This window comes from Schistocerca americana, chromosome 2, assembly GCF_021461395.2.
Source record: "Schistocerca americana isolate TAMUIC-IGC-003095 chromosome 2, iqSchAmer2.1, whole genome shotgun sequence".
Taxonomy (NCBI): Eukaryota; Metazoa; Arthropoda; class Insecta; order Orthoptera; family Acrididae; genus Schistocerca; species Schistocerca americana.
Genome location: NC_060120.1, coordinates 192,633,453 through 192,659,527, shown reverse-complemented (window position 1 = coordinate 192,659,527; position 26,075 = coordinate 192,633,453). Strand labels below are relative to the sequence as shown.

The window sequence follows — 26,075 nt, the reverse complement described above, 5'->3', positions numbered from 1 at the left end:
GGTCAACGGTCGGCTGGCTCCGCGCAGGGGACAAAGGCGACGAGGTCTGCGTGTCGCGCTGGCGCTACGACGCCCTGGCATACGCGAACAGCTCTGCATCTCCAGCCAGCGGAGTACAGCTCTACATCTGCTTCTGCAACTAAACGAGTACTTCGCAAACCACTGTGAAACAACACGGGAATGTGCGGAAAGTTTGTGCCCTCCCGTGAGCACACGAGATGTGCAGCGGAAGGCACTTTCCTCACTACTGTTACCTCTCCCCCCCCCCCCCCCCCCACCGTCACCCCGTGCGGTTAAAGGCGCTGCAGTCTGGAACCGCAAGACCGCTACGGTCGCAGGTTCGAATCCTGCCTCGGGCATGGATGTTTGTGATGTCCTTAGGTTAGTTAGGTTTAACTAGTTCTAAGTTCTAGGGGACTAATGACCTCAGCAGTTGAGTCCCATAGTGCTCAGAGCCATTTTTGAACCACCACCACCCTTCACATCCCTCACTGTTCCATGCCGGATGGTGGGTAGGAGCAACGATTTTTGGCAGACCTTTTCTTATTATACTGAATCTCTCTTGATTATATCTTCATGGTCCTTTCACGCGAGATACACTACTGGCCATTAAAATTGCTACACCAAGAAGAAATGCAGATGACAAACTGGTATTCATTGGACAAATATATTATACTAGAACTGACATGTGATTACATTTTCGCGCAATTTGGGTGCATAGATCCTGAGAAATCAGTACCCAGAACAACCACCTCTGGCCGTAATAACGGCCTTGATACGCCTGGGCACTGAGTCAAACAGAGCTTGGATGGCGTGTACAGGTACAGCTGCCCATGCAGCTTCAACACGATAAGACAGTTCATCAAGATTAGTGACTCACGTATTGTGGCGAGCCAGTTGCTCGGCCACCATTCACCAGACGTTTTCAATTGGTGAGACATCTGGAGAATGTGATGGCCAGGGCAGCAGTCGAACATTTTCTGCATCCTGAATGGCCCGTACAGGACCTGCAACGTGCGGTCGTTCATTATCCTACTGAAATGTAGGGTTTCGCAGGGATCGAATGAAGGGTAGAGCCATGGGTCGTAACACATCTGAAATGTAACGTCCACTGTTCAAAGTGGTGACCGAGACGTGTAACCAATGGCACCCCATACCATCACGACGGGTCATACGCCAGTATGGCGATGACGAATACACGCTTCCAATGTGCGTTCACCGCGATGTCGCCAAACAGGGATGCGACCATCATGATGCTGTAAACAGAATCTGGATTCATACGAAAAAATGACGTTTTGCCATTCGTGCACCCAGGTTCACCGTTGAGTACACCATCGCAGGCGCTCCTGCCTGTGATGCAGCGTCAACGGTAACCGCAGCCATGGTCTCCGAGCTGACAGTACATGCTGCTGCAAACGTCGTCGAATTGTTCGTGCAGATGGTTGTTGTTTTGCAAACTTCCCCATCTGTTGACTCAAGGATCGAGACTTGAATGTACGATCCGTTACAGCCATGCGGATAAGATGCCTGTCAACTCGACTGCTAGTGATTACGAGGCCGTTGGGATCCAGCACTGCGTTGCGTATTACCCTCCTGAACCCACCGATCCCATATTCTGCCAACATTCATTGGATCTCGACCAACGCGAGCAGCAATGTCGCGATACGATAAACCGCAATCACGGTAGGCTACAATCCTACCTTTATCAAAGTCGTAAACGTGATGGTATGCATTTCTCCTCCTTACACGAGGCATCACAACAACGTTTCACCAGGCATCGCCGGTCAACTGCAGTTTGTGTATGAGAAATCGGTTGGAAACTTTCCTCATGTCAACAGGTTTTAGGTGTCGCCACCGGCGCCAACCTTGTGTGAATGCTCTGAAAAGCTAATCATTTGCATATCACAGCATCTTCTTCCTGTAGGTTAAATTTCGCGTCTGTAGCACGTCATCTTCGTGGTGTAGCAATTTTAATTGCCAGTAGTGTACTACTGAGAGGGAAAAATAAGTTGAAACTTCCTAGAAGATTAAAGCTGTGTGTGACACCGGAACTCGAACCTAGGACCTTTCCATCCCGTCGGCAATTGCTCCTTCGCCCAAACCCTTTCATGACAGGTATACGCATTTCACCTCATTCAAGACCAAAAATAAATCATGTATTAAGACAAGTTACACCACAGCGTCCGCAAAGTATCGTGTACTTGATAAAACAAGAAAATTTGTGAGTGTTTTTTTTTTTTTTAATTCATACTTCCAGTGGAGAGAAACAAGGGTTCGTACGGAAGCATACTGATAGTCGTTTTTCCTCTCCCTTGATTTGCGAGTGGAACAGGAAATGAAATGACCATCAATGGTACCAGGTACCCTCCGCCGCGTACGGTGGCTTGCGGAGTCTGTATGTGGAGGTAGAAATCGTCGTCATGTCACCATCCTTGAGAGATGGGAGCTGGATTACAGGGGTTGGACCGACATGTGTACTACACAGCGTACATCCCGGTTATTATACGCACGCTTTGCTATGCTGCGCTGCCCGTCTCGGTACAGAGGCGGAATAAATGGTAGGGAGGCGACAGGTGTGCTCGCGTGCCTCGTCCACGCCAAGGCCGGCCAGACCCTGCACCGTCACCTCACGTCACGTCACGGCCTCACGGAAGAGAGCTCGTAACGGCTTTACCAGCGGAGGACGGTGCGCTAGCCGAGCGACAGCGCCGTTCTGGCGTTTCTGCAGCCTCCACTCGCTGAAAAATGGTCGCGGCTCTTCCGCGGGAGTCACGAAATCAATAGACAGCCATTTTGTCCTTCAGATCAGACAAACCAGTATACAACACGCCAAGAAGTAATATAGCCGGATGATAACTGGTTTTCATGCTAACTGAGAGGATGCACAGTGTCGCATTAAGAAACTCTCACATTGAAACAAAATATTCGGGGAGGGGAATAATCATCTCAGGTTTACCACAGGTTTCGATACTGTGTCCGCTTTGGCTCTTGTTACTTGTAAATAACGGTCCATCATAAATCAAAGATGCTGAAATGCGAGAGCGTTCCACATTGATTTACACTTCGTTTTTCCCATCTTTCATGGTACACCATTTGACTTCATATTTACAGCTGCAAGTTTCTGCAGTACTTGTGTCGAACCACCGGTGCCAGGACAAGTGCTAGAAGAGTAATCCTGCACAGTGCAGCGCTGCTTATGAAGTGCTCTCATTACGTGTTTTCAAAAGTATCGGGAATCCGATAAATCGATATTTAAAATATGTCATAGTGGGGTGTCGATAGATCGAGAAAAAGTATTCGTAAACTTATATATCGGCAGAAAATATATGGGTGTACTGGCCCATAAAAAATATTGGCTTCACTTTGTAAATGTACTGCCGGTTTTAAAGCTGTATACTTAGGTATTGATTTATTATTAGATATTCTGTACATCGACAAACTAGCATCCTGCCTATCCCCCGCAGAGCAAGAACTAAAAGGATGCACGTTCATGCTTGACAATAACCACTTTGCTAACAATGGTAAATCCATTGCGTGGTGAAGCTAAATGTTGGTAGTGGCGAGCGTCGATTTCCCCTCATACGCTCCAACCACCAACGATGGATCTGTCATTTACATTTTTGTTCATTTCCAGCAACTAGTTTTGAAGAATGCCGATGGGAAGAAACAGCACACTAGTTACGGTACAGATTGTTTTTTAACGCAGTTGGTGTGCTATTTCTTCACGTCGGAAATCTTGTTATTCCATTCACACCGCCAACCAGCCTGTGCAATCGGAATTATTCTTTTGTGGCACATTTATTCGCTTTACACAGTCAAAGAGAAAGACTGGACGTGATCAGAGCTCCAAAAGAAGTAAGACTCTTTCACACAGTGAAAGTAAAACTATGCTCTACTATAATTTCAAAAGAACATCATATATGTACCGAAAATTGTGAGCTATATCAACTTATCGAGAGGAAAAGATACCGCTGATATGTACCGATATATTTGGAAAAAATTTCGTTGCATCGATATTTCATCAACAGCACTACTGTCATCATGAAGGACAGCGATGGAGGACGTGGTTTTGTGGGAGGAGAGTGTCAGTACTGAGGATCTTCACAGGCGACTCGTGGCCGTGTGCGGAGAGAGTGCACCATCGCGAATAGTGCTCTTTTAACATGACAACGCTCGTCCCAAAAATGAGGAGGAAAACCACAGCGGCCATCGCTGAATTGGAATTCCAGGTGCTGTCACACCCACTGTATCCTCCTGAATTTCTCTCTTCTGATTACCACATATTTGGGGCTACGAAGAAACCTCTGCGAACATCGTTCCAGGAACTGCTAGCAGCTGTCCTGTGGGGAGTGCGACAGACACTAGAAAAGTAGTTCGAGGAGGGCCTACAGCAGTTTAAGTGGCCGAGTGAGGAGAATACGGTGGGTGTTGTAGTACCTGGCGGCACCTTTTCAGGGTTAGCAGTCGTGATTTTCCGACTCGTATGGGGAACGAGCGCTGTCGCGTTGAAAGAGCCCTTTTTGTAACAATGCACTCTCTCCACAAACTGCTGCCAAGCGGCTGTGAATATCCGCGGTGCATACATCTTCCTTCCACATAAACTACGTCGTCCAGGACTGTCCTTGACGATCACACACGGAACTGTACACTCACGTAATGACAGCAGCTGGGAATCTGCGCTGTACTGCGCAGGGGTTACACTTCCGGTGATTGGCCTGCCACCTACAGTTAGACCAAAGGACTACATAATTCCAACTGTAATGATGAGTCAAATGGCGCATCATCATAAATGATGGGGAAAAAAAAAGTAAATTAATATGGAAAGCTCCTCGTAATTTTCATTGCTGGAAGTGCAAGTATTACAATGAAGCTTAATATAGTAACTTCAACACATGAAAATGCAAAAATATTTTCTTGAAAAGTAAGAGCTGAATATGGACAGTCACCTAATTTGGAAAAAATCAGCGATCCACAAGGCAAATGACACATGAGGGTAAAGAGAGAGGAAAAAAAAAAAAAAAAAAAAAAAAAAAAGACAATAGTCTGATTTCCCAGTTATTTATGTTGGTAAGAAGCTGAAGTGGAAGCCACTGATAATCTTAAACATCGTTCCAAATCATCTTATAAACATCACCAATTGAGCTATACAGTTTGTGTGTTACGGATTATGTCAGATAATTTTAGTATTTTTATTCACTGTTATAAGGCATCAAATTTTACCTTGTCATTGAGGAAAGAAGTGTAAGGATAATACGGGTTGCCCACTCTAGAACTTCTGGTAGGCACTTTTTTTGAATCAGTCTCACGGTGCATTTACTCACTTGTGAAGTTTTTCAATAATCAATCGTAATTTCAAATAATAGTGCATAAATATGCTACTAGAAGGAGAAATGACACAGCCTGTTTAGTTCAAGTGACCATCATCAATTTATCGGTCAGCATCACAGCAAGTGTTAAATTCCTTGGCGTGAAATAGATAAATTAATTACTTTTGAATACATTATGGGAGTGGCAGTGATCAATGTGTTACAAAGATTTACTATTAAAAACAGTCTTGATCACGATTTATTTATCAAGGTGACCGCTTTCGACCACTACTGTGGTCATCTTCAGACCATTGAGAAGGAACCTCTTTCTGTTGGAGAATCACTACTCCAACAGAAAGAGGTTCCTACTCAATGGTCTGAAGATGACCACAGTAGTGGTCAAAACCGGTCTCCTTGATAAATAAATCGTGATCAAGACTGTTTTTAATAGTAAATAGACAAATGCTTCCCGTTGGGGGAAATAAAAGAAACAATTATCTATTTGATGGCAAACAACTTTCCTTAAACTTGATCTAATCTCTAATGCGTACTTGACGATACTTCTTTGTTAGAAACTAGTTGTCTGTGAGTAAATGCATATTAAAATATGCTTTTGTTGGTTCTGTGATGGTACTGTTTAATTATGTTGAATTTATTCAGCACTATCTACAGAAAATGAAAAATTAAGTTACTGTGATTTTACAGCATTAAGCATCAGTAAATGACTATTCTATATTAAATGTATTCGTAGTTAAGAGTATGGACAACAATCAGCTACATAGTGAAATTACGAAAATGAAAATTTGTACCGGACAGAGACTCGAACCCAGATTTCCCGCTTATCGCCAGCGCTTGCCTTTCTATTAGGCTGTCAGACAACGCTTCATGGACCAGACCCAAACTCCCATATGCCGTCAACCATTTAAGTACAGTATAAATACAGAAAACTGTAAACGTCACTTTTTTTAAATATTTATTCCATGAACCGATTTTCGAACTTTTTCAGGCTCATCTTCAGATGGTGCACAGCAGGTTACACAGCTGTTTGCAAAGCGCAATGCTCGTTGCCGGCTCGGGGTATTCTGTAAAAGTGAGTGATGTATCACTGACTGTGCGTCGCAATGGAAGCCGCCCACACTCTCGCATGGTAACACCCAGCATTACGCTTTGAAACAGCTTCTTAACCTCCTGTGCACCATCTGAAAATGTGCCTGAAAGGCATGAAAACCGGTTCATGAAATAAATAATTATTTCAAAGAAGTGACTGGTTGCAGTTTCTTGTAGTATTTAGATTGAATGAAGAATCACGGGTTCTTAAACATTCGTAATGATGAGCGCAATCATTTATGTACAACCTGCTACATCCATTATGCATATTCCCGTACAGGTGACACACTTCAATTGGAAGTCGCTTGCTCTGTATGGTTCGATAAATACGACATTGCAGTGCCTGTGTTCTTCAGAAGTACGATACAGTGTTCCTTCGCACATGCGGGGAATAGCCTATCTCTCATTTTTAGGTGAACACATACATCTTGTTGTGTCTAGACAAGACAGCCTAGACACAATGAGAGGAAGCCGAAAGGCACGCGCTTAAACCCACGCCGGCTGGCGTGAGGTCTGAAACAGGATACGTAATGAATGCTATAAAGAAAAGTACGTAGCTGCTGGAATACTTAACTTTAATCCATAATTGTAGAACATCGCTCTTGATGATACATGCTTCATAATATTAACTAGCAATTGAATACGGCGCCCTGCTAGGTCGTAGCAAATGTAGCTGAAGGCTAGGCTAACTATCGTCTCGGCAATTGAGAGCGTAATTGTCAGTGATCCCCTTCTGGCAAAGTCGTCTGTACAACTGGGGCGAGTGCTAGTAAGTCTCTCTAGACCTGCCGTGTGGTGGCGCTCGGTCTGCGATCACTGACAGTGGCGACACGCGGGTCCGACGATACAAGCAGCATGATGTTATTGAATTCTTGTGCGCAGAAAAAGAAACCGTGGTGAACATCCATAAACGTTTGTGTGTAGCGTATGGCGATGATGCAGTTGATAGGAGTACAGTTGGGACATGGAGAAAAAAAGCTATAGCATCAGGAAATGCAGAAACAGAGCCCCATGATCAGCCTCGGTCGGGACGTCCTGTCACAGCCACTGCTCTACACGTGCTGAGTCGCCGGATGCCATTATTCGTGCCGACCGGCGCATCCCAACTCGACGATTGGCTCTACACTTGTGCGTCAGTATTGGAAGTGCGTCTGCTATGATCGAGACTCTCCGATATTCCAGCGGTCCACAAGATTCAAAAAAAGGCCATTTAATATGAATTGTTGGAGCATGCTGAGACCGACGGAGAGGCCTCTCTGTCGCGGATCGTTACGGTGGACGAAAGCTGGGTGCACCACTTAGCGCCGGAAACAAAAAGGCAGTCAATGGAGAGGCATCATCCTGCACCAAAAAAGAAGATATTCAAGATAACCCCCGCTGCCGGAAAGTCATGGTGACAGTCTTCTGGAACTGTGATAGCGTCGCCGCGCGGTCTGAGGCGCCTTGTCAGGGACCGGACGGCTGCCCCCCTCGGAGGTTCGAGTCCTCCCCCGGGCATGGGTGTGTGTGTTGCCCGTAGCGTAAGTTATTTTAAGTTAGATTAAATAGTGCGTAAGCTTAGGGACCTATGACCTCAGCAGTTTGGTCCCATAAGACGTTACCACAAATGTCCAACGTGATGGCGTCATTCTCGTGGATGTGATGCCAAGAGGATCAACCATCAGTTCAGAGGCATGCGTGAAGACTCTCAATAAACTTAAGAACCGTTTCCGATGTGTTAGATTGGACAAGAATCCAGCAGAAATCTTGTTCCAACACGATAATGCGCGCCCACACACAAGTCTGAGAACTCGGGAACACGTCGCCAAATTGGGTTGGACATCATTGCCTCATCTACCCTACAGTCCAGACCTGGAACCCTCTGGCTTCCATCTCTTTGCGTCGCTGAAAGATTCTCTATGGGGAACACACTTTGAAGATGTCTGGAGTATCAGTCATGCAATGAAAACATGACTACGCTTACAGGACAAGAGCTTTTACCAGCAGGGAATACATGCTCTTCCACTACGTAGGGGTACGGCCATAGAACGTGATGGAGGCTACGTAGAAAAATAGGACATGGACAAGACATGTTGATGTATATTGTCACCAAATTCTGACTCAACAATAAATATGTTCTGAGGAAAATAAAGTAGGGCGTTGCTTATTGAACGACCCTCGCAGATATATATATATATATATATATATATATATATATATATATATATATATATATATATATATATATATATATAAAAAAGCAGAAGTTTGCATTTGTATCAAATACTCCGACGGCCAAACGCTGTAAGGGTGACGTAAATCTTCGGGGCAAAGGATCAACGTCCTCAAAAGCCATCTCGCGGAGACTTCATTGATGGAGCTGGAGAAAAAAAAAGGAAACTGACAGGTAGCTCTCGGGTGTTGGGTACCTGCGGCGGGCCGTAGAGCACGTAAGATACGAGCTGACAGCGGGGTGGAATCCGGGCGCCTCCGAGCTTGGCCGCTCTGTCGGCTGTCTCGCAGGGGATGATTTGAGGGTCGGGGGTGCGGGTGGTAACCGGAGAGGCCCTAACAGAGGGGCGAGGGTAGATTTACGTCGCCCGTTCCGCACAGCCCGCGGCGACGACTGGACAGGCGTGCAGACAAACAGCCGCGGCCGCCTCAACGTAATACGGGCTGAGTGAGGGGCTCGGGCACAGAGATAGCATCTGCAGCTGCCTTCCAAGGCAGAGGAACGTGGCGTCATGTGCGAAACGCAACCGCATTGTGTTCCGTGAAACGGGACAAGAGCCCTGCCTGAGACGGGGCGACCGGGTCTGTTGTCGTCGTCTGAGGTTTATCTCTACACTGTGGACTGGCGCAGGATTTGAGGAGAACAGTTCCAGATGTAAAAGTGGAAGTTTGGAAGTTAACGGTACTGCGGTTCCTCTGATGTCCGCCTCCCTCGCTCCCCCCTCACCCATACAGCACGTTTACGTAATCTCAAACCACTTGTACCCCACTCCCACCCTCTTTCTTGGGGTGGACGTACAACGACCATCTGCGTTAAGGCGACGTAATTAGTAGGGAAAAAAAGCGGTAGCGTTCTCGCTTTACGCGCACGGGATCCCGGGTTCGATTCCCGGCAGAGTCAGGGATTTTCTCTGCTTCGCGATGACGGTGTTGTGTGTCATTCATCATCATTGACTTGCAAGTCACCGAAGTGGCTTCAACTAAAAAGAACTTGTAATAAGGCGGCCGAACTGCCCCGTATGGGGCCTCCCGGCCAACAATGCCATACGGTCATTTCATTTCATTTCAGTAGGAGCTAAACTAAATTCAGATGAAAACCGAATACGATGCACGCTCAATGATTAGAAGGTCAACGGACCTTAGAGAAGTTCGCCGCCCGCTGTGGTCGAGCGGTTCTAGGCGCTTTAGTCCGGAACCACGTGGCTGCTACGGTCCTTAGGTTAGTTAGGTTTAAGTAGTTCCAAGTCTAGGGGACTGATGACCTCAGATGTTAAGTCGCATAGTGCGTAGAGCCATTTGAACCATTTTTAGAAAAGTTCGAATAATTGACAATCAGATTTAACGAAAGTTCGACAGGTAAAGGAAGAGACATGAAAAAGTCGAAAAAATGGCATTCCCTACAAAATTTGTGCTGTACCTCCAACATTTGTAACATCTGTATTTCATTACACAGCTTTATTTAATGTGTACACCTTTCGAGTGTCGGCTCGTGTCACGTCGCGAGTTTTCCACAACATTTCCTCAGACGGACTCGTTGCCAACTTCAGGTGGTCCCTGACGACTGCTGCTGTGCTCGGGACGGTTTCCTATGCAGGGTGTCCCAGGGGGAATGGTCAATACTCAGGGGCATAAGAGGAACGATTTGTTGTTGTTGTGGTCTTCAGTCCTGAGACTGGTTTGATGCAGCTCTCCATGCTACTCTATCCTGTGCAAGCTTCTTCATCTCCCAGTACCTACTGCAACCTACATCCTTCTGAATCTGCTTAGTGTATTCATCTCTTGGTCTCCCTCTACGATTTTTACTCTCCATGCTGCCCTCCAATGCTAAATTTGTGATCCCTTGATGCCTCAAAACATGTCCTACCAACCGATCCCTTCTTCTAGTCAAGTCGTGCCAAAAACTTCTCTTCTCCCCAATCCTATTCAATACCTCCTCATTAGTTACGTGATCTACCCACCTTGTCTTCAGCATTCTTCTGTAGCACCACATTTCGAAAGCTTCTATTCTCTTCTTGTCCAAACTAGTTATCGTCCATGTTTCACTTTCATACATGGCTACACTCCATACAAATACTTTCAGAAACGACTTCCTGACACTTAAATCTATACTCGATGTTAACAAATTTCTCTTCTTCAGAAACAATTTCCTTGCCATTGCCAGTCTACATTTTATATCCTCTCTACTTCGACCATCATCAGCTATTTTACTCCCTAAATAGCAAAACTCCTTTACTACTTTAAGTGTCTCATTTCCTAATCTAATTCCCTCAGCATCACCCGACTTAATTCGACTACATTCCATTATCCACGTTTTCTTTTGTTGATGTTCATCTTATATCCTCCTTTCAAGACACTGTCCATTCCGTTTAACTGCTCTTCCAAGTCCTTTGCTGTCTCTGACAGAATTACTATGTCATCGGCGAACCTCAAAGTTTTTACTTCTTCTCCATGAATTTTAATACCTACTCCGAATTTTTCTTTTGTTTCCTTTACTGCTTGCTCAATATACAGATTGAATAACATCGGGGAGAGGCTACAACCCTGTCTCACTCCTTTCCCAACCACTGCTTCCCTTTCATGCCCCTCGACTCTTATAACTGCCATCTGATTGCTGTACAAATTGTAAATAGCCTTTCGCTCCCTGTATTTTATACCTGCCATCTTCAGAATTTGGAAGAGAGTATTCCAGTTAACATTGTCAAAAGCTTTCTCTAAGTCTACAAATGCTAGAAACGTGGAACGATAGGAACGATAGTGGAAGAAAAAAAAAAAATGGAATCATGTGGACGCGAGGCCTATTCTCAATATTTCCCGAGACAACACAAGTCGCCCTTGGTTGTGACCAGCCCTACTTGCATGTACTTATTACCAGAATTACACACATACAAGAAAGATGGAGTACAAGTTACACCACCACCTTCAAAACTGTCTTCCCTACCTTCTGTTAACAGTGACACAAGGAGTCCCTCAAGGCTCTACTCTCAGACCTATTTTTCTGTTGGTTTATAATTATTTTCTGACCAGTATCAATAATCCATCAGTTCTTTTTTGCAGATGATGCATCTGTATTATTGGGTGGGAAAGATACATACGTGGACGCCACTGGCTCAAAAACGAATGTGCTTTAAATGTGTTTTATCTCGCCAACCATTCTTAATAGGGCGTATGTCCTTATGAGGGTTTTTTTTTTTTTTTGCTTCAAATGAGTATTCCCGCAATATCGCTCATTACTATCCATTCCTCTCGGGACACCCAGTATATGTTGGCCGTTAACCCTCCACCACACCGCTTGCGTCGCTACTGTGCAGCCACCGCGTTGATGAGTGGTGGTAGTGGTGGTGACGTCGACACCGGCTGAGAACTGTGGTCTCCACAGCGTCCCGCCGCTATTGTCATCGCACGCGGACCTCACAGTACGGAAAAACTTTTTCTCGCCTCAGTACAGGGTCCATGCCTGAATCGGTTGTAGCCTGCTATCTTTGTTAATTAGACCGTCTTAAACCCTAACTTCAGTGGCTTCTAATCGCAGAAAGAAGAATGTTGCCCTAGTTTCGTGGGTGTGTTGTACACTATGGAGCGGCAGCCCTTTGTATTATGGACAATCACAGGTGATTTGGTGGTTTGACGTAATTCATTATGATCTTTATGTTCACTGCACCTGTGTTCTACCATATACACCTATAGTGAGCACCATTTTGTGTTGCATTCAACTGGTCACTAAACACTGCTCCTCCTCTCACTCTTTCAAATTTTATGTCAGAGCGGGGTACTCTGCACAGATCATATGCAAGATGCATCGAAACCACGGTTTCCAGTATTTTCAGGGATGCGCAGTTCAAAAAAATGGTTCAAATGGCTCTGAGCACTATGGGACTTAACATCTATGGTCATCAGTCCCCTAGAACTTAGAACTACTTAAACCTAACTAACCTAAGGACATCACACAACACCCAGCTATCACGAGGCAGAGAAAATCCCTGACCCCGCCGGGAATCGAACCCGGGAACCCGGGCGTGGGAAGCGAGAACGCTACCGCACGACCACGAGATGCGGGCGATGGGCAGTTCTCCTGTTCGTTAACAAGCGCCATTTCCAGAGTTATAAATGTTTTCCGGGTCAGTTTTAGTTTTGCAACTCCCTGCAGGCGGAGCGGAGACGGTTCGGGAAATCCTTATAGTGACGATATGCGTCTCAGTTGGGAAGATCCACTGAGATAAGTGACATCCACGACGACGCTTGTTATGGTGCTGCGCCCAGGAACGAGCACCTGTGAAACGGCGATGCTAGTCGTCTGTTCGTGACCTGCTATCGTGAGCATCTGGGGTAAATAGATGAAGGACCGTGCAACCACGAGTCGGTGGCAAGGTATTGGAATCCACGCCTCATTACAGAACGTAGAGGTCGGAGGCTTGCCCGCACTGTTAAGGCCAGGTTCTGATTGAAAATGGTCGAAAATTCGTTTTTTGAAAGGTATACGAGTCTAGAATTTTGTGACGGCAAGTTTTTTTAATCCGTGCTTTACAAAAGTTTCGACAGCCCATTGCTCGAAGCAGTGACACAGCCGCCAAGAGACGCTCTCAGCCGGAGGCGCCCGGCTAAGGTAGAAAACATGTGCCGTGACGTTCAGAAAATGATTTATATTGAAGTATGCACGCAGACATATTAGCCGAAAAAGCTGGCGAACGACGTGTGCAGGCTGCCGAACGCAGCCTATCCAGCTAAGCCAGATCGGCTTTTCTCGCCGAGAAGAGCGAGGGAATTGCTCTCCAGGAACAATTCGAGTTAGAGGAATCGTCGATATACGACCTCGAATTGCAGAGTACACGTAAGTAACGAATATTTCTTTGGTTAGACTTTGGTCAAAATAGAATTTTTTGTCCGCAATGTTACATAACCCGTTATGAATTTTAAAATTCTAACTCCAAATTTGTGTTCAGTGACATCAAATATATATAACATGAAATTTTTATTCAGATCATATAAAATTAATTGTTGGTACAGTGGGTGCCAGGTTGAGATTCATTGGGAGAGTCCTTAGAAAATTTAGTCCATCAACAAAGGAGGTGGCTTACAAAACACTCGTTCGACCTATACTTGAGTATTGCTCATCAGTGTGGGATCCGTACCAGATCGGGTTGACGGAGGATATAGAGAAGATCCAAAGAAGAGCGGCGCGTTTCATCACAGGGTTATTTGGTGACCGTGATAGCGTTACGGAGATGTTTAGCAAACTCAAGTGGCAGACTCTGCAAGAGAGGCGCTCTGCATCGCGGTGTAGCTTGCTGTCCAGGTTTCGAGAGGGTGCGTTTCTGGATGAGGTATCGAATATATTGGTTCCCCCTATTTATACCTCCCGAGGAGATCATGAATGTAAAATTAGAGAGATTCGAGCGCGCACGGACGCTTTCCGTCAGTGGTTCTTCCCGCGAACCATACGCGACTGGAACAGGTAAGGGAGGTAATGACAGTTGCACGTTAAGTGCCCTCCGCCACACACCGTTGGGTGGCTTGCGAAGTATAAATGTAGATGTAGATGTAATAATATATACAAAAGTTTTCCCTAAACTTTGAACGGGTTTCTCTCGAGAAACTTTTTTTTAAAACTGCGTTGAGCATAAAATAAAAGCGATTCAACCTATTAAATTCTTCCTTTGACACCCGGAAAGTAAACACTTTTCTTGGGAGCTTATAATCTATTATATGAAATATGTTAATATCAATTATGTGTAAAGCCATAATGAGTGAATAAAGACCCAAAATCGAAGAAAAAGCTCGGATTAGAGCCATATCGTTAAATGTAATGTTATTTCTTTCTGGTTAGGTGTAAGCTCCCATAAATTTAATCTAGTATCGACTGATGTTATCATTTTTTATTTCAGGTAACTGCCGAGGGGCTACACTGCACGCAGTCTCAGTACTTCGAACTAGCAGGCCCTTGATTAAACCAGAATTACGGGTGCCATTTTATTTATTTTTTGTACTGAATATCTAAACTAAAGATCAAAGCATGATCACACATAATCCCCAAACAGATCGTTCGTAATATTTCCATTACGTCACAAAAAATTTCCAACTTTGCCTATGTTTTGTCCATTCGAACGAGTACAGGCGGCGATTTGTGCCTTATCAGACGAGAGAGTACAATTCTGGTGAATCCACGTGTTCATCGGAATGCACACTTCGGCCCTCATTGTCGAGCACAGGGCTCCGCAGTACGTTGGGTTGTGTTGTTAGGGGGAAGAGAACAAACAGCGAGGTCATCGATCTCATCGGATTATGGAAGGATGGGGAAGGACGTCGGCCGTGCCCTTTCAAAGGAACCATCCCGGCATTGTGCCTGGAGTGATTTAGGGAAATCACGGAAATCCTAAATCAGGATGGCCGGACGCGGGATTGAACCGTCGCCCTCCCGAATGCGAGTCCAGTGTACTAACCACTGCGCCACCTCACCCGTCGCTCCGCAGTAGACGATGCCTACGCGTTCCCAAGCTGACCCAACGACATCGTGAAATGAGATAGCAGTGGACACTGGTTTGGGTCGTAGGTCTATAGTACCATGTTGGCTAGTCCGATAAAACATTTCTGCTTACACCAGGTCGATGATCATGCAACCAGAATCTTCTTCGCGATTTTCTCCACGCTCATTCAACAGTCGCTAACAAACTCAGCTATTTTACGGACATCCAATTTCGTGAAGGAACAGTGTGTCGTACCAACAGCGACTCAAAGGAAGGACTCGGCGCTTGTTGGTGACGTCACGTCAGCTAGGCACGGCGAACGCCAGGTCTCTCGCAGGCACAAACGCCTGATCGTGCTTATCACTATAAATCTCTTATTTTTGGACAAAATACGTATTTAGATGAAAGATTTTCTTACTATCGTAAAGCTACAAATGAAGATCATAGTTCTGCGTTACTGAATCCTGTCGAAACAAACGCAGCTCAATATGAGAAGATGCTTTGCCCCATTGCAACCTTCGGAAATTTTACGTTCAAATAACTATGTGTACTAGATCCACTTTCTTATCGAAACTTACCCCAAACCACTTACAATGTACTAGATTCTTTTATTTATTTATTTTCGTTTGATATCGTCACTGGAAATGTGAACTAATTTACATGTGTAAATGTCCAACTGTTGCCAGTCATTAGATTACAGTCGTTTTCAGCGAAAGGAATTCTAAACAGGAAACAAAATAGTTTCATACATCGAAAATACTGCTGAACTTAAAAAAAGTTTAACATGCACATTAGAAAAGATAAATATCCCCCTCTTGCAACTGAACGGAGAAAATTTATAAGATAAAAAAATTTTATTTGATAAAACATATCTCTCTTTTGCCTCTTCTGTCCCCCACCCCCTCCCCCAACGTGTACAATCGTAAGATATTTCATTAACATTCAGTGCTCCTCACCCCATAGTCAACCAAGATACCTAAAGAAGAGCACCAATATGTTCAATATGTTCACAGTTTCTTGTAAAAGCAACCCAGTACAAACGTAACTTCCTCAGATTAACAAATAAGGTAAAGAAGCACGAATTCTGTTGCTGCTGGACGATGAAGTTGTTTTTGTATGTCAGTCCTTAAAACAGGTGGAAATTTAAGTTCAGGAGTACACTATTTGTTAAGAAGTGTAATGAATTGCACAATTAATTGATTGCAGAAATCTCTCAGAACAATATGTGTTGATCAACTAGCGCCAATAGTTTCACATTTTCCTGTGTCAGAGAGTAAGACACCACCATTATGAGTATGCCTGCAACAGACCTGGCGTTTGCCGTGCCTAGCTGACGTGACGTCACGAACAAGCGCCGAGGCCTTCCTTTGAGTCGGTGTTGGTCGTACTACCCAAATAAAGCCGACAACTGCCGCTAGAGAGCGCAAATCAAGTAAACGAGCTCGTCTTGCATTCCGACGACGTTGCCCTCTCGCGAGATCGGATATCCTGTCCGCACGACGTCGAAGTTAGCTGCCTCTATCTGAAGATGTTTACTAGCAACCGGTACAGGTCGTTATCTAATCGTTACTGCACTATATCGCGATCGTGACCATTAAAATATATAACTAAGTTCGTCGTACTGCCAAGACAGCCGCTTGTTGCTCGTACCCTCGTCTCACGTAACAAGTGCGAACTGCAGCTCGGCTGGCCGCTTGGCGCCTGCGGAGCGTCGCCCCCTCGTTGAGAGTCTGGCAGCAAAAGTGAAACCGAGCGGCGCGAACCGCCGGCGGCTGCCGGCTGCCAAGGCACGCAGGCCGGCCAACCTCCCACACCACACCACACCACGACGCTTCCCGGAACCTCCGTGACTGCCATACCCGCGCTCCGCTTTGGATGCAGCCACCGGCCGGCCCCTCTTAGCAGGCAGTGCACCCGCACCACCCACGCCTGCTGAACATTCCGTGGCCGCGCCGAACTTCGAAGAAGAATGTAGTTTCACTGTGCGATGCCACACGTGTAAATCCTACAAACACGCTTCTTATCCGACCGCTGCTCGCTTCCTGCAGAGCTACTTTTGCTCGGCCTGCGTTACGTGTAGACGGAAACAACTCCTTCACTCACAAGGAAAGCTTCCGATCGCAGCCCCTCATATTTAGTGGTAAGATGGCACAGTGGATAGCCCGTCAGAAGCGGAACACAGGTGAAGCACGAAAACAGGAATGTGTACTGAACTGTGGGGAAAGAAGAAAAATAGAAACAGTGAACGGTCCAAGCTTAACAACGAATGTATTTACAGATTACAGCGTCGTAGTTGTGCCAAGTAAAGCCGACAACTGCCGCTAGAGAGCGCAAATCACGTTAACCAGCTCGTCTTGCACCCCGACGACGTTGCCCTCTCGTAAGGTCAGATGTCCTGTCCGCGTCCACGTCGAAGTTAGCTGCCTCGTTCTGAAGATGTTTACTAGCAACCGGTACAGGTTATTATCTAATCGTTACTGCACTATATCGCGATCATGACCATTAAAATGTATAAAGTAGTCCGTTGTACTGGCTAGAAAGCCGCTTGTTGCGTCCACCCTCGTGTTCAAATCCGTCTGTGTCGTCGTGTAACGTCCATTTGCAACAGAGAGATGTACGGAAGGGGCCTCCAAAAATACATACTTTCAATTTGTTTTACACAAGTACCACTTGTTATGACTCTAGCGTTCCGCTTTGGAAGTTTTGAATCTTGAATTTCTTTGTCGTAACACAGTTGCTGTTTTCATTTCTGTGAGCTGCGCGGAGTGGCCGTGTGGTTCGAGGCGCCATTTCACTGACTGCGCGGCCCTTCCTGGCGGTGGTTCGAGTCCTCCCTCGGGCGTGTGTGTGTGTGTGTGTGTGTGTGTGTGTGTGTATGTGTGTGTGTGTGTGTGTGCGTTTTGTTCTTAGCATTTAGTTCAAGTAGTGTGTAAGTCTAGGGACCGACGACCTCAGCAGTTTGGTCCCTTAGAAATTCACACACATTTTAAGCAAGCATTTCTGTGAGACGTCTATGCCTGATCCCGCGCCGGCTGGGTTGGCCGAGCGGTTCTAGGCGCTACAGTCTGGTTCAAATGGCTCTGAGCACTATGGGACTTAACATAGGAGGTCATCAGTCCCATAGAACTTGGAAGTACTTAAATCTAACCTAAGGACATCACACACACCCATGCCCGAGGCAGGATTCGAACCTGCGACCGTAGCAGTCACGCGGTTCCGGACTGAAGCGCCTAGAACCGCTCGGCCACCGGGGCCGGCGCTACAGTCTGGAACCGCGCGACTGCTACGGTCGCAGGTTCGAATCCTGCCTCGGGAATGGATGTGTGTGATGTCCTTAGGTTAGTTAGATTTAAGTAGTTCTAAGTTCTAGGGGACTGATGACCTCAGATGTTAAGTCCCATAGTGCTTAGCGCCATTTGAACCATTTTGAACCTGATCCCCCCTGCTTTCACTGTTCATCGCATTTACCTGCGACGGCAATAATACATTCTCACCACTTGACTCATATTCTGCCACCAGTGTATACTATGACAGCTGCCAAGACTACAGAAGCAGATCACACACGTCAATGACGGAACGGAAAATTCATAATTTTGGAAGAAAAAAAAAAGCGAGAGGGAGATTTTGACACGCGTGTCCCGCTTTGCGGTTCAAGCCTGTGACCATGCAACCACGACAGCACGGGTCTCAAGACTCGCTCGATTTTACGTATCTTGAAATTGGAGAGCGTACTGTTTCTATTTTGCTTATTTTTTCACAGTTCAGTACACATTCTCCGTTTTAGTGCTTGCTCTATGTTCAGTTATTGACGGGCAATCCACTTGGCTATTTTACCACTAAATCGAAGGGGTATGGGATGGGGCGTTTTCCTAATGACAGGATGACCTCCCTATAGTGTGTAGTAATTGTTAATTATGGTCTTTTCAACAGTGAAAGCAAGCCGTTAACAGTTACAGGGATAATATTGGAACATAGGTTTTAAAAATGCTACATTTTACTATTTCTAGGTTTGCTACGAGATTGCGTTATCACAGCATGGCAGTGTTTCAAATCCTGGGGTAATTACCCCTGAGGGGCGAAATGTAATTTTGTGTGAGGTAAAAACAAAAGGGCTCGACTGTGTTTTCGTCAGGAAATCAAATTATTTTTAAAACGTCGTTACTGTCACTACTATTAGTGATTACATAAGTCGCCAATAATTAAATTCCTCTTCAAAGGCTTGCTCTAACTCGCGTTTTGGTGTAGGTTACTGCTTACTAAGCGAGTGTATGGACATGATCTTCCTTACTTTGTCCACGTACTATACAAATACTTTATACTGTATACCATGCATCTATGACAGTAAAACTGGGACATATACCTCATTTATGTTCAGATGTCTCACGAAAATGTCTTTTCAGAGTTGTTGATGGTTCTTACAATGAACTAGAAATTGTCTCATCATTCACTTTGCAACAGATAAACGAACAAATTCACGGCACAACACAACAGTAACTATGTAATGGCTACTACGTTGCTCTAGGACCAACATATTATAATTATTATTGTTATTGTTATTGTTGTTATCGGCAGTGGTGAGGCACGCAGTAATGACAACTTGAAGTTTCCAATTTCTGCCACTTCAAAAGTAAGCAGTCCAGCAATCGAGTGATTTAAAACCAGTAGGCCTAAGTATAGTGTCCACATTTAAACTTCGTTGATTCTAGATGGGAGTGGAGGGTATGTGGGTGAAGCAAGTGTCTGTTGCTAGGGGAAGCAGTGGTGTAGACGGAGGATGTCTTCCACCAAGCGTTTGCGCTCAATGTAGGTAGATACTTTCTTTTATGAGAAGGAGTTTTAGGTAAAACTCTTGATCCACTGAGAACTACACCGTAATTCTATTAATGACCTTAGAAATAGGCAGTAGCCATTTTCTCAGTGACTCACTAGTTCGTGGTCTGATAAAAAACCTATAAAACCTGAATATATTTCTGTCGCATCATTTTAAAAATGAGAGTGTTAATAAAAATAATTCTGTTTCATGCTGCAGTGAAGGCAACTGCTGTATAGTGAAGGTCTGAGATCGAGATTTATCTTTATCGACTTTTTTGCACCGCAAACTGACATATACCTATATGCGTTCAAGAATGGAACGCTGGAAGCGGTTTGTAAGTCTACTTTCACCTTGTCTTTCTTTCTCTCTTTAAGGACGCAACGTGTCTGAAGTCGAAAAATATGTTTCCTGTAAAATGGCTCTCTAAGTACTACGCAGTTCTTGCGAGCCACACAGTCATGCAAGTAAAAAAGCCTTCATTCACTTGCGGTGGCCTTCGTTGTAAACAGTTCATACCCTTATTAATCATAACTGATACAAATTTCAAAGAAATACTACTCGAAAACTGAAATCTTTGCAAGAAAGGTGACCCTTCTCACCAAACCCTGTCGAGTAAAATTGGAGAAGCTTTTATTGTAAGAAGAAGTCACAAATTTGCTACCACCATGGTATTTTCGCGTGGGTATCACGAGAAAGGGAGAGACTGAGGTGGGCATACTTTTCCCTTGCTGCGTACACTAATAGGACACGACTGATATCAAATATTGGTACGCATTATCCACCTATGCACATTGTGCAATGGCTATATGTAAAAGTAGAATATAGAGTAAATCTCAGTTTCCCATTATCTTCCCACTGAAATGTGCATTTGCCTGCTTTTCAGTTGAGCCTGTACGGCCCATTCCTTCATACTTCCACACATTGTTACTTCCAAGCATTTCTGTGGTCTGAAGACTCCAGGTGACTCACGTCTAGTGTAGTCAAATAACCCATATTCTCTCTTTATAACTCGCGCACATCATATTTTCCTCCATGAACTGTTTTTTGATGGTCTTCATTTCAAGCTGGGTTTTTTTCACGGTCCTACTCGATTTTGCATCTGTGAAAAAATCTGAGAACGCGGGTAATGGTATCGGATAAATTATCAACGCGACCTGAACAGCTGCAACTTTATCAAATGGTTCAAATGGCTCTGAGCACTATGGGACTTAATTGCTGTGGTCATCAGTCCCCTAGAACTTAGAACTACTTAAACCTAACTAACCTAAGGACATCACACACACCGTGGCGGTCGCGCGGTTCCAGACTGCAGCGCCCAGAACCGCCACTCCGGCCGGCGCAACTTTATCAAACGTTCCTTGAAAGCATCGCAAATTATCTTGTTCCGATATGGATGACTTTCCGTTCTGCCTCAGTGCAGTCGCAGAACACAATACATTATATTAGTAGATGTTGAAGCGGCACTAATCGAATGCTTTACGGAATTATGAAAACACCGAATACATATTTTCTGTATCCATGGTTCTGACGAAGTTTTGTACGAAAAACTTGAATGTGATTGCTGGTTGTATTTGTAATTTACCTTGGCTGCCGCGAAGAGGTTTTTATTCCACGCAGGAAGTTATGTCCTAACTCAAAAGTGTGCTAGAATTGTGGTACAAATAGTGAAGTTTGTAATATGACTGTTGGCATTCAATCAGTTCAGCTGCTTGTTTGTTCAAGGATATGACGTATCTCCTTTGCTAGAATTTCCTCCTGTCAGAGAGGTCACAGTTCGTAGTAACTGACGGAAAGTCATCGAGTAAAACAGAAGTGATTTCTGGCGTTCCCCAAGGTAGTGTTTTAGGCCCTTTGCTGTTCCTTATCGATATAAACGATTTGGGAGAATCTGAGCAGCCGTCTTCGGCTCTTTGCAGATGACGCTGTCGTTGACTAATAAAGTCATCAGAAGATCAAAACAAACTGCGAAACGATTTAGAAAAGATACCTGAATGGTGTGAAAAGTGGCAGTTGACTCTGAATAACGAAAAGTGTCAGGTCATCCACATGAGTGCTACAAGGTTACACGATAAATCAGTCTAATCTAAAAGCCGTAAATTCAACTTAAATTGGAAGGAACACACAGATAATGTTGTGTGGAAGGCTAACCAAAGACTGCGTTTTATTGGCAGGACACTTAGAACATGTAACAGACCTACTAAGGAGACTGCCTACACTACGCTTGACCGTCCTCTTTTAGAATACTGCTGCGTGGTGTGGGATCCTTACCAGATAGGACTGACGGAGTACATCGAAAAAGTTCAAAGAAAAGCAGCTCGTTTTATTATTGCGAAATATGGGAGAGTGTAACAGAAATGATACAGGATTGGGGCTGGAAATCATTAAAAGAAAGGCGTTTTTCGTTGCGACGGAATCTTCTCACGAAATTACAATCACCAGCTTTCTCCTCCGAATGCGAAAATATTTTGTTGACACCGACCTACATAGGGCGGAACGATCACCAAGATAAAATAAGGGAAATCAGAGCTCGTACGGAAAGATGTGTGTGTTCATTCTTTCCTCGCGCTGTACGAGATTGGAATAATAGAGAATTGTGAAGGTGGTTGGATGAACCCTCTGCCAGGCACGTAAGTGTGATTTGCAAAGTATCGATGTAGATGTAGATGAAGTACCCTCTGCCATGCACTTCACAGTGGTCTGCAGAGTATGGATGTGGATGTAGATCCTTGGAGGCTATAATGACTTTGTTATTTTATTTTCAAACTTTGCTCCATAGCACTCGGCGATGTTTGGTAATATACGAGTAACATCAAATAACCGCTTCGTGAGGGCGTATCAACAGATCGGGTTGCTTAATTTTGTTAGTTTCTAAGATGGGCCAAGGGCGAGCAGGTCTCGCGCACTGTTTCCGTATACACTTAATTTTGTATATAGCTAGTTCATAGATCCTGGGAATCGAGAATCTCAACGATTTTTGTCTATTCCCGACAGCGATACTAGCAAGGTATTGATCCTGGGAATTCGAAAATTGGATCAAAATTTCTACAGTATTTCCTCAGACTAGCTCGGACATACAAAAAGAAGCGATCAGGGACTTCTGTTTACGTATGTAGAGGGGAAAGACTTAATAAAACGTTTTTTCTTTGCTTACTGAAAGATTACTTATGTTTGCATGCAGTAATGTTCGACCATTACGCTTTTTACGGATGTTGAGTGTAATGTATGTTAAATTGGCAAAAAAAGTGTGATATAATTCCAATTAATAAGTTTTAGATTTTTTTTACTTTACTTGTTCCGCGAAACGTTGCTTCTTGCAGAATTTCATATTCTAGGTCACAGCGAAGTAACCTGTAATTTTTTATGCGAGAGTTTGCCAGTATCAAAGCATGTGACATAAATGACCGAATCTTTCGATGCACAGACTTACTACAATTCTTTTCACCGCCAAGGAACGGTAGATCTTAGTATGCGAAACAAATTTTTAACTTGATATTTCTACCCATACCCAAGGAAAAGGATTCTTAACGGTCTAACACACACACACACACACACACACACACACACACACACACACACACACGCACACAAAGCGATCCTATAAGCGTGCCGTTTTTACTGATGGAGGCTACGAATTAACTAGATGCGTGTTTATAGCCTCTGTGAAGGTCTCTTGCATTACGGTACCGACATGTCATTGTTCCTAGATGTTGAAGAACGAAATACCGATCGTGAACGCCGGCATTGTACGCTGAGCGGAACTATGGACACCTGCAACAAGCGACGCTATTTGGGCACAGCTGAGTGACGCCGCTTACCTCTTTGAGTCCGTCCAGCCGGCCGAGGCTCTTGGAGCCTTGCAGGACGCCGAGGCCTGCGGAGGCGGCGTCGCGACGCCTCGCCGCCCCCGCCTTGTGGCGGCGCGAGTCGGGCAGCAGCTGGGCGCCGCCCCCCGCTCCCGCCCCCGGCGTCTTCTTGTCGTCGTCCGCCTCCGGTTCCGACTGCACCTCTCGCCGGTACTCCTCTGCGCTGTGCCGCCCCGGCCGACGCCGGCGTCGCGACGCCTTCGGAGAGCTCAGCGGGGAAGTCGTCGGCGACAGCGACTGCAGCCGCTGCACCAGGCTGCCCAGCATAGCCGCCATCTCTCTCACTGCCTGTCTGCTGTCACTCTCTGGCTACACCAGCTCTCGCACAAATAATCACTCTGCACTTCTTACTCATCTGCGACTGCCTCGTCTTCAATTTATTCAGTTTCGAACGACTCCCTTACCTCAAAGCAATCCACGCTCCATCGACGTAACGTTACTGCCAAAAATACACAACTGAGCCTCGTGCTTAATATCGTTAGATTACGATTCAGTTACTACTTTTCTTTTCTCACACTTCTATGCCTCAAAACACAATGCACAAATTAACGCACCTCTGTATAGAAGCTAGTGTACAGTAAAGTTTCATTGGTATGGTAGGTTTCTTCGATGACAACAGCGTAAAAATTGCCACTGTAAACTTTCAGACAGCACCTCTTGTACTTCACATCATTAGCCCTAATTTCCCTCCACAATTCAACACCTGAACAATTTCTTAAATACACCAAAACACGTCCGTCACTGGCGACTTGGCACAAGGCAGAGCTTAGAACGTTAACGTGATAATTCTTCACTAGCCACTCCCGGAGTCTAATGTCACACACAGAATTCCCTTTTCTCTAGAAGTGTTACGAGCAGCGAAGGCGAATCCGGCTGTAATCTCGATTCCTGCGGCGTTGCCGTGCCTGAGGAATTCTACCTTCGTTTAGTCGCCGTTTTTTGTCGCCACTCGGCGCTCAAGGTCAAGGGTGCGCACCGACACAAAATCACCTGGTCAGTCTGAGGTCACCGCGGCGGGTAACACTGCCCGAAATGGAAAATGCCTAAGCGTGTTAATTCACTGGCTGTTTCACTATTGGTCTGCAACACCAGCTACACGTTACAGGATGTATGAAGTTTGCACTGGCGCACAGGTGAGAAATATTCTAGTACACTGCAAGTAAACACTGACACAGACGACGAATTGTATGCCCTCAAATCTTCCGAGTATCTACACAGCACACACCGACGCCACGGTAGCACGACGGTCACAAACAAAAGCGAGTATGCAAATGCCAGCACTCCAGAGCAATAAACGCGAAACCCGCCGCTGCTGTGTTGAGACAACTGAATGTGCCGGTGACGTCACGAGGACGCCGCGTGCCGTCGGAACACAATGGCTGACACTAGCGAGCGGTTGCACAGATTCACAGGGGCGACGCACCGGAACACACGGCCGCCGAGGGAGCACGTGCGTCGCGGCGACGCAAGCGCGTGTGTCGCACGCACGGTGTGGTCGGCTGGCGGCCGTTCGCGAACTGCAGCCGCGGCCGCGCGCTGGGCGACAGCTGAAGCGAGGCGGCGCGACTGCGCAGGCGCGGGCGGGCAGGCCACGCTGTAACCCACTGTGCGCGGCGCGCCAACCCGCCAGACGAGTTTGGAGCCTCGTCGCTCGGCCGGCTCCACAACAACCAGCCGCTCGCCCGTGCCCCACCACGCCGGCCGCCGCACTCGGCCGTCTCCGGCGCGGCTCGGCATCACTCGGGCGGGTAAGAGGAGGAGGTGGGGCAGGGTTCCTTCTGGCACGCCAGCAATGTCCGCTGCCAGGTGGAAGAGAATGCACCGCGGACGCTGTGAGATTACGCAGGTTTGCCTCGCGGTAAGGTGACTCGTACGGAGGGCATTTAACTCCAATACCTAACAACGTACACCGGAAGAATCGCACTATCGTAAATAAAACCTACAATCGGAGCAGATGACGCTGAGATAAGTACACTCCTGGAAATGGAAAAAAGAACACATTGACACCGGTGTGTCAGACCCACCATACTTGCTCCGGACACTGCGAGAGGGCTGTACAAGCAATGATCACACGCACGGCACAGCGGTCACATAGGAACCGCGGTGTTGGCCGTCGAATGGCGCTAGCTGCGCAGCATTTGTGCACCGCCGCCGTCAGTGTCAGCCAGTTTGCCGTGGCATACGGAGCTCCATCGCAGTCTTTAACACGGGTAGCATGCCGCGACAGCGTGGACGTGAACCGTATGTGCAGTTGACGGACTTTGAGCGAGGGCGTATAGTGGGCATGCGGGAGGCCGGGTGGACGTACCGCCGAATT

At 45.8% G+C, this 26,075-nt stretch overlaps 1 protein-coding gene across 1 annotated transcript in view; it reads right to left on the bottom strand.

Annotated features, from left to right (window-relative positions):
* The window catches only part of LOC124590519, a 293,687-nt gene extending 268,430 nt beyond the window's left edge, over positions 1–25,257 (bottom strand). Inside the window, exon 1 of the mRNA XM_047131655.1 lies at positions 23,711–25,257. Coding sequence (XP_046987611.1) covers positions 23,711–24,034 — 324 coding nt within the window. The 5' untranslated portion in view covers positions 24,035–25,257. The remainder of the gene's footprint in view (positions 1–23,710) is intronic.
* Between the last annotated feature and the right edge of the window lie 818 nt (positions 25,258–26,075).